This window comes from Nuphar pumila, chromosome 4, assembly GCF_984573655.1.
Source record: "Nuphar pumila chromosome 4, dmNupPumi1.hap1.1, whole genome shotgun sequence".
In the NCBI taxonomy this organism is placed as follows: Eukaryota; Viridiplantae; Streptophyta; class Magnoliopsida; order Nymphaeales; family Nymphaeaceae; genus Nuphar; species Nuphar pumila.
Genome location: NC_143252.1, coordinates 118438582 through 118451674, shown reverse-complemented (window position 1 = coordinate 118451674; position 13093 = coordinate 118438582). Strand labels below are relative to the sequence as shown.

At 38.6% G+C, this 13093-nt stretch overlaps 1 protein-coding gene across 1 annotated transcript in view; it reads left to right on the top strand.

The window, feature by feature from the left end:
• Positions 1-802: 802 nt before the first annotated feature.
• LOC149840790 (MA3 DOMAIN-CONTAINING TRANSLATION REGULATORY FACTOR 1-like) overlaps positions 803-13093 on the top strand; it is a 28794-nt gene continuing 16503 nt past the window's right edge. The window contains exon 1 of the mRNA XM_090003338.1: positions 803-1302. Within this exon, the coding sequence (XP_089859464.1) occupies positions 1068-1302 (235 nt within the window). The 5' untranslated portion in view covers positions 803-1067. The remainder of the gene's footprint in view (positions 1303-13093) is intronic.

The following is a 13093-nucleotide window of genomic DNA, read 5'->3' as shown; positions in this document are numbered from 1 at the left end:
GTGTGTTAGGGGAAATTCAATTGTGCTCATTACTAATTCAATGCTTACAAGTCTTGTATTGATGTGCAATTGTTTTCTTAATGTACAAATATTTTCTTACAAGTGATTTGTGTTCTTTTTTGTTTTCTGCTTATATGATAACTTGTGCATTTGCGTACCTCCTTTGCGACCTTGCACTCGTCTTTATGTGTTACCTTAGGCTTGTCAGGCTGACTAGGTCGGGGATCACCAGGTGCTGCACCAGGGGCGTAGCTAGGATTCATGTGGGGGGGGGGGGGGGGCAAACAGGGGTGTAGGGAAAAAAATGTATTTGTGCGAGGGGGTTCGGGGGCAGTGCCCACGATTTTTTTTTTTTGAGATAAAATAAAAAATGGCTACAATTATTAATAAAAATCTATTTTATATGGACAAATCAAACTATTTGCTGCAGTCAGGGCTGGGCTAGGACTGGGCTTTTTAAAAAAAAAAACAAAAAAAATTAACTGTTTCGGGAGGCAGTACTGGGTAGCCCAGTACTGCCCCCCCTAGCTACGCCCTTGTGCTGCACAGTACTTTCATTAAGCCCGTGACACTAGGTTACTGGACTTCAAATTTTTTTTAATCAATAAAAAATTACCTTTTGATATTTTAATACATATGAGTGTGTACTTCTAGTTAAACATTACTAAAAACAGTTCTACGTGTCATTCTCTACAAAACGTGTCCGATCGTGTCATTCGGGACACGACAGGAGATATAAAAGAAAAAAAGAAGGGAGAATAAAAGAAAGAAAGAAAGAAAGAAAAAAAAACCTTTGTAAGTCATTTGATGTTGGTGGAAGTCCAGTTCGCCCCTGGTTGCCGCCGCCGCAGCACACCACTCTGATACCTCGGTCATCAGAAACCAAGAGAAAGTGGGCCTCCCCCTAGGGTTTCGTCTCTCTCTCTCTCTCTGCTTGCTAAGATTGAATCGACTGTGTGGCAATGTCGAATCGACGATCGATCCTCGGTTCGGTCTAAGAATAAAGGAGGATTCAGTTGTGCTGATTGCTTCGATCCGTGTTTGGGGGTTGGTTCTTGATATAATATATGGCAACGTCGACGGGCGAGGAGGAGGGGTTCCTGACGGACGAGCAGAGGGAATTGTTGAAGATGGCCTCCCTGAACTCGACCGACCTCCTCTCGTCGTCCCCGAGGTCCCCGATCTCCCTGCTCCCCGAGCACCAGATCAAGGTCTCCACCGGATCTCGCGCGGCCGCCGTTGGGTTCGCCGTCCGGCACGTCCGCCGCACGCATTCTGGCAAGCTCGTCCACGTCAAGAAGGGTGAGTCTCACCCCCCTTGTCCTTCTTCTTCCGCCTTCGCCTGTATTTCTGGTTTCATTTGTGTGTTTTCTTGATTCTCTCCCCCTTCTGTAGAAGCTAGCAATGAAAATACATCAGAATCTCGGTTGCCCAATTCGTGGTGGTGTTGCATATCTCTGGTTAATTTCGAAATAGTCTGAATTATATATATATATATATATATATCACGAGAGCGAAAGCGATCGAGCGAGAGATAGAGTAACAAAATCATGGCCGGTGAGTGGCTGGATGATGGGCAGGAAATAGGATCGAAAAAACCAGAAAAAAGAAAAGAAAATGAAAGATTTCCGTCCACCCACCAGCCGAAAGTTATCCAGGATGGTATGGTCCATGTCCCACCACCAAACGGTGGTTGGATGAGAGAGGTGCAGGTTTTTGAAGCCTAGTTTTGTGTGACCAAGACGATGCACAAGACCAAGATTTGCCTGGTTGTCGCGTAAAACGCCAGTTAAATTGTATAAATCAGTGCTAGTGGAATTATACATCATTTTCACTAAATATTGCAATATGTTGAATTTATTTTGTTTTAGAAGGATTGCTGCTACGGAAAGGCCCAAAAAATTCCAAAATGTCACACTGAACTGATTTTTCACTTAAGAATGAAATAATCACAATAATGTTTTGATCCTATCACTATTTTCCTATTGTTTTTTCAGATTATCATTATTTTAACCTATTATTTAGAACCCGCCCCTAGATTTGCTTGCTTGCGGCGGCACATTGATTTGTTATGGACTATACCTTTTATGATCAATCTGTAACCAACCTGGGAAGATCAGATATTTTGCCAATTAATACGGCTTTATTTGGGTTATATTAGACATTGAATCCTCCAGAAGTACTTGAGTCTGTGCTGGGTCTAACATTCTGAAAACGTCTATTAAATTTTACATGGTTGAGTCTGTGATGGGTCTAAACATTCTGAAAGCGTCTATTAAATTTTACATGGTGTGTTCTGATGGCTTCTAATTGTGGCTTTTGAATAATGAAAACTATATCCTGTTTCTCGTTTTAACTTGAGAAAATTCTACATTTCATGACAATGGAAATGATATTTGATGATGGAAACCCTACAACATCATGGAATCATTTTTAGTTGATAAATATCTCAATCAATGCAGTACCGCAGCCCCTTTTCTTTTTTTGCATGATTTTGTGGGAATTAGTTTGGATACTGGAGCTGGGCAAGTCTAAACAGGTTTGCTGTATATCATGAGGCACAGAATGGGTTGAACAAGTCATCAAAACTTAGTTCTACTGAGTAGACCTATTCAAGTGTTTTCCGAGTTCTGGCCTTTCCATCAATTCTTGAAAAACTTAGTCAAGTAGGCAACCTGCTGATTGTTGCCTAGCGCCCATATACTCTGTCTAGTAAACTCAAAGTCTTTGACTAGGTGTGGGCCCTTGATATTGATAATCTGGCAGCTTGGACTAAAGTCGATTTGTTCAGGACTTGTTCAACTTAGTCTAGTGTCAGGGTAGCACAACTAAAACTAGGGCATATACAATCAGGTCTGAATCAAACTTTTATTCTCCTTTGACACTGAAGCATCAAGTTTAGCACAGAACAATAAGTTACAATTTGTTATATGCATGAGAAGAATGTATAAGGGAGTACACTTCATGACTTGGGGATGTGTTCACTTGATTCAAAGAAGGCATAAACTTAATCAAAATATAGTGGGTCCAAGTGATCTTTTGAGTCTCTGATGGATCAAGGCCTACTCGAGTGTACTGAAGGATTAAAACAAGCTAGTGTCAGTGGGGCCTATCTGCTGAAAAGTGGCTCATTAGTTGAAACAGGCTAGAGTGATACACACAGCAGGAAAGATTGGTACTATTATAGGGAGTTCTTATAAAAATTGAGACAGCAGTACAAGCAAGATCCTGAGGCGAACCTTGTAATGGAACTCAAAAGGATGAAGTTGGTTCCTATCAAGCAGAAAAGAGCAATCTTTGAAATTGATCCCATATTCCACTAAAACAACATTTAAAGACTATTCCCTTCTGGTAGCCTAGCAGGGGGGGCATAACTCCCAATGGATTCAAACCTGCACTAGTGCAGATTTGCCAATCCAGCTGTTACATTTGTCTCCAACCGGACACTTTTCAGGCAGATATATAAATTGACCAAAATGGTGCAGAGGAAAGAAATGTGTTGGAAAAGATTATGAAAAAAGGTGGGAACTTGCTTGCAGAGACTGATTGTTCAACAGGGTATTGCCATGGAAGACTGCAGAATTTGACTTCCCTCAGTTTAGAAGTTATCGGAGGCTGCAGATTGTGCTTTTATCGATGACAATTCAGATTTTCCATTGAAATTGGCACATTATGTTGCGAAAAATGAAATGTAAATGAGCAACATTAGTGAGGGAGTTGATGTGAAGTGTCAGTTTATGGTAAAGTGAGTCTCATATGACAAATCCTAGTGCACAATGATCTTTTGTGCCATGTCTTCTATGTCAGATGTCTCTCTTCTGGGATTCTTTACAAGGAGGTGTTGGCAGCTGGTGGAATAGAAAGAGTTTGTCTAATTTTGTTACATTTCATCAGGAGCTAACTCTTGCTTCACTAAATTGATTCTATAAGAGTATGACCTCCTTTCTTCTCATCAATACCTGCCCACTTCTTTCTTTGTTGGAGAGTATCATGAAGATCATTGGAATGATCATCTCATATAACCAGGTGGTTTTTGTGAAAATTTTTAAATCATTTTGGCAGATGTATTTTGGTGAAAGCTAAATGTACCTGGTGTTTGAATGACAATTAACATCAAGAAAGTAGTATATGACATGGTTGTAAGTATTGTATCGTTACCTGTATCGGTTGGGTCCAAACTAAGATACGTATTGTATCGTATCATAAAAATTATAATTTTTTTATTAAAAAATTTTCAAAAATTCTAATAAAATCATGAAAAATAAATAAAAAGTCTAAAAAAATCATAACACATGAAACAATAATGAATTACACAAAATACAACCATAAAATCACATATGAACCATTTATGTATCTATGAGCTGCATAAGACATCATAATCAAGTTTTTTAAAAATTAGATATGAAACAATAACGAAGTTTTTTAAAAATATACCATCAATTATCATCGTCATCATCATTATCTTCTTTTTCTCCTCCTTCTTCGACATTCATATTATCTTCAATGTACATGAGCTTTTCATCATCTACTTCCTGAGCTCCTTCCACGTTTATCCACTGAAATGCATCCAATACATTAAAATTTTTTAAACTAATGGGATCAAATTGCTCTTTGTGCTTCCTTGATGATAACTTTTCTATTTGCCTAAAAAGCTGACATGAAAAAATTAAAATTAGTTGGGTTTTGTATGATATAATTTTTTTAAAAATAAATGCATGAAAATGACAAATAAACTTTATAAATTTATATACCTTTGCCTCAATCGTAAGTTGTAGCAAACGTAGATGAGGTCATTGAGTCTTTTGTGCTTCAGTTTATTTCTTCGTTTTGTATGTATTTGCTAAAAAATGCTCTAATTTCTCTCGCATTCACTTGCACTACATGTTTGACTAATAATATAAATAGCAACAACTCTCAAGTTTGGAACATCACTTCCAAACTTGTTCTACCACATGATTGAAAAAAAGCAAGAAATTAAAAATCAATAAGACAATAACATATATAATCATACAAAACATCATAACTAAATAACAATATGAAATTTAAATTGGAATAGACAAAATAAATTACCTGAACGCATTCATGGCACATTTTCACACTATTGTAGGTCCCCATATCACCCATATCATACAAGGCATTATCATAAATCTTTTTTTTCTTATGAATTTGATCTTAAATATTATAATCAGGGTTCAACCTTTCAATGCAATCCAAGAGTCCCTTGTTGACTTTCCTGTCAATTTTAAATGTAGGGAGTATCTAAATGCAATATTTAAATAATATGTTGCAGCATGAAGAAGTTGATAAAGTTGCTCGGTCCATCTATAATCAATGATGTTTTATATAGGGATGTAAAATTTTTTCTTCCTATTTAAATTATCTCTAATGGCCTCTTTTGCCTTATCCATAGTCTCATAGAGATAACCCATAGCTGGTCTGTCTTCACTGTCAACCAATCGAAGCACCTTTACTAAATGTATAGTGATTCTCAACAACTTCACACATGAATCCCATAATTCACTTTTAAATACAATATTTATAATTTCTCTTGACTTTCTTTTTTGTGCACGAGGATATGCATTTCACCTATCTGATGAAAACAATTTTTTTAGTATAGTTTTATTCTTTACTAGACTTTGTATTATCAAAAAATTCATAGCAAATCTAGTAACTGCACTACGAATCAACTCAGCCCCATTAGTGTGCTTTCTCTTCAAGTTCAAAATCCATGCATGATTGTAAATAAATTTAGTAACTTCTTGACAACATTCAACTGTGTGCTTTATCTCATCCATGCTGTCGATGTCCACAAGCATGAGGTCTATGTAATGGGCAACACACGAGGTTTAAAAGAATGACTCATAATTTTCTACCAATTCTTTATATGCTGCTCTAGAATTTGTTGCATTATCAGTAATGAATTGGACAATATTTTGAGGTAGAACCTCTTCTATAACCTGATCAAATACCCTGATCAGTACATCTCCTTTGCCTCCTTCAAACTTAGACTCTGATCTTCAGAAGATATTTTATATCTAGGCTCGATATTGGTTATGACATATGCTATGACCTGAAAATAAAAAGAATTTGTCGCATTGAAAGAAATGCAATCATCATAGAACCATCTCCCAACCTTGACTTTCGCCTGATCAACTAAATGTTGAGGAGTCATAACAGTACGAATGTCGGACTGCTCCCCAAGAGCAATCTTATGAAGGAAAAAGCTCCTAATAGAGCCTCTAGATCTACCTCCTCTCGAAGAACTCTCTCCTACTCCTCTTTCTCCACTTCTTTTTGTGTCCCGACACTACTAGTAGCATCAACTACACATTTCCCCTTCATTGCAGAACTTTCTACTGTTGATGCTATGCTAGGGGTTATATGATCAGAAGTAAAGAGCTCATCTTCGTCCTCCCAGGGCTGCACATAACCTATTTCTGTCTCACTAATATCTTTTTCTTATCTTTTTGTTCTCAGACTAGTGAGTATTTGCTAGCATTGCCATTTCATGATATTCGACAACATTTAGATGTGTCCTCGCTAAATAATGTTTCAACTGAGAGATACCACTCAGAAAAGCAGAATGGCAATAGTTGCACTCGATTTTCAATTGGTTTTTGCTCATTACTCAAGTGCCTCATTACCATGCCGGATCATTTGATATCATCTTCTCCAAAAAAAAGCTCAATAAGAAGCAAATAGTATTTTTTTTACTTTAACCTACTTTTTTGAGTGAAAAAATTATGGAAATGCACTTGAACAAACCACAAAAGCCTTCTCCCTTGCACACGGATCGACCCCCAAATCGCTCTCACAAGTCCTAGGTTGCATGAATACCTCTCTATTGACTTCTACACAAATGAGGGAGTTGACCCTCAAAAGGGTTTTAAAACCCAAAAGGCAAAAAGATGATTAAGCTATTTTTAAAGTGTGCCGATACTGTATCGTACGATACATGCCTGTATCATATGATGCATACAATACAGATACAATATGCACTCGTATCACATATCATATCGATATTCCTCATAGTAAGATACAATACATACAACATTGGTATATGATATTATGACACGTAATGATGCAAATGACTTCGAAACCTTTGTTTTTTTAGAAGGTTCATTGAGATATTATATACTTACACACTATGTCACATAGGTGCGGGTGCGGCGATGCGACACTTTAAAAAAACTTGGGTGCATGGGTATATATATATAATTTTTAACAGTTAACAATATTTTTTTTCGAGTCTAGATTTGGACATTTATGACCCTAGGTGCATTGACCGCACCCAGGGTCAGCTTGACTGCACCGAGTGCCGCACCTACACCCGCAACTGAGTCACGTCGCGACGATGCAGGTGCGACACCCTGTTGGCCGAATCCTTGTGACATAGCTTATACACGGTGACTTCTTTCTCATACCTATTTATTATAGTGAATGCACTTGTCACGGGCGTACTTCTTTAATAGGCTAGTGTGGTAGGACGGTCCTTCCTTACTGCCGCAAGCCTTTTGGGTCGCTCGCTTGCCGTTGCGGAAGCTTAGATTATAGAGAGTGCAAGAGAGCGAAAGAGAAGAGAGATGGAGAGAAATTGCAATCACTTGAAAGTAATCACAACGATGGTGAACAAAAGAGAGCTCAACGCATTTGCATTCATTCACAATTTTACCTGCAAGCGCATTACAGTTTAAATCTACGGGCTAACCCTTCAGGGTATTGATTAACCTGAATCAAGGTGCAAGGGTGGCCTAGAGAAAGTTACAAGTGACTCAACACTTACATCAAGACTCAACTAAAGAAAACCATACTCTAGACATAACTGTACAAAGTAGGTCACAGGAGAACAAGCTCCCCCCTTCAAATCATGCGCCGTCCTCTGCGCCATCTGTTTCATGGTAGGCCCTGACTTCATCTAGATAGCGGCTCTTCATCCGGAATGCTGGCTCCCATGTCGATTCCATTGTCTCCTCCCACAATACAAAATACTTCTTCGCTTCGCCCAAGTAGTTGACCTTGTTACAAAGGATCTTGCTGAGACGCTTCTCGGCCCGTTGTGCTGCCGGGGCCCTCTGCAGGATAGGAGCGTGTTGTGGCACGCTATGTTCCGGATCCCCCTCATCCACATAGAACAATTTTAGGTTGAATACGTGAAACACCGGGTGCACCTTGAAGTCCGTTGACAAGTCTAGCTTGTACGTTAGGTTGCCCACTTTCTTGGTGATGGTGAATGGTCTCTCATACTTCTTGGGAGGTATCGGGAAAGAATTGGAATGTAATAATATCGATTCATACAGAAGAAAATTGATTCAAACGTTGTACCTATGGGATAGAGATAGAGGGAGAGGAAAGAAATCGAAGATTTCACATAGTACTTTTGATCGAAAAATCAATCTAATTGATTTCATACCTTTCGTTCGATGAGAAAATGTATCAGATTCTACATGATCAAACCCATGGGACTTAAGGAATCTTTTGGAACCATCATGGAAGGGAATAAAAGAAAAAGCGAAGGAAAGAAAAGAAACCAGATTCCAAATGGACAAATTAAAACTCGAAAAGGTCCTTTCTGATTCTCGAAGAATGAGGGACAAGGGGATTGATCGAGAAAGATCTCATATTCTTCTTATTATAAGATAAGATTATAAGATCGTGATTTGATCTGCATATGTTTGGTAAAAAGAATAATCTTCTCCCTTGATCATAATAAAAAATGGAAAGTGTTCAATTGAAACATGAAAACGTGACTGAAATGATGGAATTATTTCATATTCCATCACTAAGATCTATACAACTAAACTAAGAACTCCGAACCTAATTTGAGAAGTGATGATATTTGATATTACTGAATCATCATAACTACTTCAATATCTCGTTTTTGTTTTTATTCCCTACCCAAGTCTTTGTAAATCCATATAATATAGTTCTTCTATTTCTTTGTTTCGAACCCATTCTTTCAATTCTTCGCTCCTTCATCTCTTTTATATGCATTCATAGGCTTGACTTCATATTCAATCCACACATGCAGTCACAAACGAAAAAGGAAGAGCTTATATCGTAATCCATATAAAGAAAGTTGAATCTATATCTATATAAAGTCAGTAGTAATATGGGGAATGAAATAATATACATGGGTAGTTCATATATAACTATTGAATATCTATTATCACATATACATGTGTTTCTTCCATAATGTAAACCATCACCATCTTATTTCTATTGAATCGGATCGGACCCTGGAATCATTCTTCTAAGCATACACCGGAGTTCACATATAATATGTAGCTACGGCTATGTAGCTCGACCCACCTAACCTACTTGATTTTTAATCTTATTCGTGAACTCTTTCTTGTCTTTATCATTATCTCACATGGATACAAACAAAGAGATTCATCAGAGCGAATCATCCCATATCAAGATTTGATGATTGATTGATCCAATTGCAATTAATTCCAATTTTGGTCAATTGTTGAATAGAATGGAATGAAATAGCAACGGTTCCGTAGAACATAGTTCTTGTTGTTTCGTCGCACGCCCCAAACGGGTAACAATTATTACCCCAATTATGAATCGTCGTAATTGACTGGGCAAATAAAGGAGATGTATGACATGAATAGGACAAAAAGCGGATCTTTGGAAAAATTTTGAATCCCCTCTTTTTTTACAATTCCGTAGTGTAATACGTAATATAATAAATATTAATATCGTACATATATATCTCTTGCTCTTGTTTTCTTCCTACTCTATATCATATATATCATAAATAAATATATTTATATCAATCATGTTCCTCAAGCAAGTATCTTGAGCTACCCATGAATTAATTATTGGAATAAGATTCATGGGCTTACTTAATTTTTAATTTAAATCAATTCAAAAAGAAAAAGCGACTCTTTGAAATTCAAAGCATTATTTTATTATTTATTTGGATGGAAAGCTACTCAATGATGACCTTTCATAGATTCACCTATATAAGCTGCGACTAAGGTTGCAAAAATCAGAGCTTGAATACTGCTTGTGAATAATCCGAGGAACATCACAGGTATAGGAATCACTAAAGGTACTAAAGAAACAAGAACAACAATTACTAATTCATCGGCCAATATATTCCCAAAAAGTCAAAAACTAAGTGATAAAGGTTTTGTGAAATCTTCTAAGACATTAATTGGTAAAAGTATTGGAGTTGGTTGAATGTATTTACCGAAATAACCCAATCCCTTTTTAGTAAGGCCTGCATAGAAATATGCCACTGACATGAGTAAAGCTAAAGCAACAGTAGTATTTATATCATTCGTAGGTGCAACTAACTCCCCATGAGGTAACTGTATGATTTTCCAAGGTAAAAGAGCACCTGACCAGTTAGAAACAAAAATAAATAGGAACAGAGTTCCAATAAAAGGAACCCAAGGACCATATTCTTCTTCTCCAATTTGAGTTTTGCTCACGTCTCGAATGAATTCAAGAACATATTCGAAGAAATTCTGGCCGTCGGTCGGAATAGTTTATGGATTCCGAACGGCTATAGCGGCTGAACCTAATAAGATAGCAATTACGACCCAAGAAGTTATAAGTACTTGGGCATGCACTTGGAAACCCCCTATTTGCCAATAGAAATGTTGGCCTACTTCCACACCGGATATCTCGTATAACCCCTTTAGTGTGTTGATGGAACATGGTAGAACATTCATATTACCCTCTGACAGAAATGGAACTTAAGAAGGAATTATTTTGATTCAACCATTTCTTTTTCTACTCTTCTGCTTAATTTAATCATATATTTCGGATACTAAATTAATTAATGAATTAATCACGTAATATATCCCCAACAATTTGAATTTCTTTTTTCACATTCAGGAATAGTAAGAGTAACCGATTCAATGAATCTCTGGGTTTCCCGAAGCCAAGTAATTGACTTATCTTATCTTATTATTAATCAACGACTTCTTATATAGCTATAGCTAGAACGTCCTTGACAAATTGCGGATACTAATTTGTTAAGAATCAATCAGATGGAAGCTATAGCGTCATCGTTGGCTGGAATCAGAATATCTGTGAGATCTGGATCACAATTTGTATCGATTAAACAAATAGTTGGAATACCCAAAGTGACGCATTCTTGAAGGGCCGTATATTCTTCTTGCTGATCAATGATGATTACAATATCGGGTAACCCCCGTCATATATTTGATACCACCCAGATATGTTTGAAAGTGAGATAATTGTCTCTTCAATATTGCTGCATCCCGTTTCGGGAGACGACTGAGTTGCCCCATCTCGGCTCTCACTCTCAAGTCCCTGAACTTATGAAGTCTCGTTTATGTAATGGACCAATTCGTTGACATACCACCGAGCCATTTTTTATTGACATAATGACACCGAGCCCTTATTGCAGCTGATGCTACCGAATCAGCTGCTTTATCTTTCGTACCAACTATTAAGAAGTGTTTTCCTCTACTTGCTGCGTCAAAAACTAAATCACATGCTTCTGATAAAAAACGAGCAGTTCTCGTAAGATTTGTAATATGAATACCTTTACGCTTTGCAGAGATGTAAGGTGCCATTCTAGGATTCCATTTCCTAGTACCATGACCAAAATGAACCCCCGCTTCCATCATCTCTTCCAAACTGATGTTCCAATATCTTGTCATTTATCCCCACACTTCCTCTAAAAAAAGAGACGAGGTACCCTGAAATAAATAATTGTTCCAATGGAACCTTCTATCGGGGGTTGACCGTTCACGGTCCAAGCTTCACTTCATTATTATTAATTCCTTTACCCTTGATCAGTCCATGGAAGATGCCTATGCGATCCGGGTAAAGTTTCACCAACACCTGGTTCTCAACACGGAACTCAGCAGGTCGACGATGTTTGTCCGCCCACTTCTTCATCCTCTTAGCCGCCTTGTGCAGAAACGCTTTCGCCAGCTCAGTCTGCTCGTTTCAGTCTCGAACAAACTAATAGGCGAAGGATGGCCTTCTCTTCTTCTGTACGGCTAGATTATGCGAGGTCAGCGGTTGCTGCTCCGTAGCTATCTCGAACGAGCTGTGGCCTAAAGACTCATTGTTCTGAAGATTGTAGCAGAATTGAGCCACATCTAAGAGCTTTACCCAATTTTTCTTATTGGCACTAACAAGGTGCCTGAGGTATTGCTCCAACAGTCTATTGATGCGCTCCATCTGCTCATCCGTCTGTGGGTGGAAACTTATTGAAAATAACAGATCGAAGCCGAGTAGCCGAAACACTTCACGCCAGAATTTGCCTGTGAAGTGAGCATCGTAATTGCAATCGCAATCGCTCACAAAGCTTTTTGGTACACCACAATGCTTCACAACATGCTTGACGAACAACTCTGCAGTCTTCTCTGTAGGGCACTCTTTGAAAGCTGAAATGAAGGTGACATATTTAGAGAAACGATCCACCACCACCGGGATAGAGCTGAAGTCATCTACCTTTGGCAGACTAACAATGAAGTCCATAAAAATGCTCTCCCAAGGACGTTCTGGAATAGGTAGAGGCTCAAGGAGGCATCGTTCCTCATCTGCGGCCAATAGTAGCCGCGCTCAAGAGTGCTAAGGTCCGCTCCTGACCTGGATGATCGGCCTATAATGCATAAGCAATTTGCGATGGAGGTTTCCCCACCGCGACACGAAGACATATCATCCTTTAGTCACAAGGAGGCTGTCCCGTAGCTAGAATCGTCGAGTCTTTTTCGCTTGCGCCAGGGAGACGATGTTGCACCGTTGTGTCCTGTTGCATTCCTTCGCTGATGCAGTCCAGCAACTCACCCTCCAAGTGAACTTTAGAAGGCTCCACCCGTGCAGCCGCGAATTCTGCCTTGCAACTCAGGGCGTCAGCAACAACGTTGGTCTTCCTCACCTTATACTCCAAAGCAAAGTTGAACTCAGCTAGGAACATTTGCCATCGATCTTGCTTGGGCGTCAACTTCTTCTGCGTCCAAAAATAGCTCGTGGCGACATTGTTCGTCTTGACAATGAACTGGGCACCCAGAAGATAGTGTCGCCAGGTCCTGAGGCAATGCACGATGGTCGTCATATCATGCTCGTGTATAGTGTAGCGCCTCTTCGCATCATT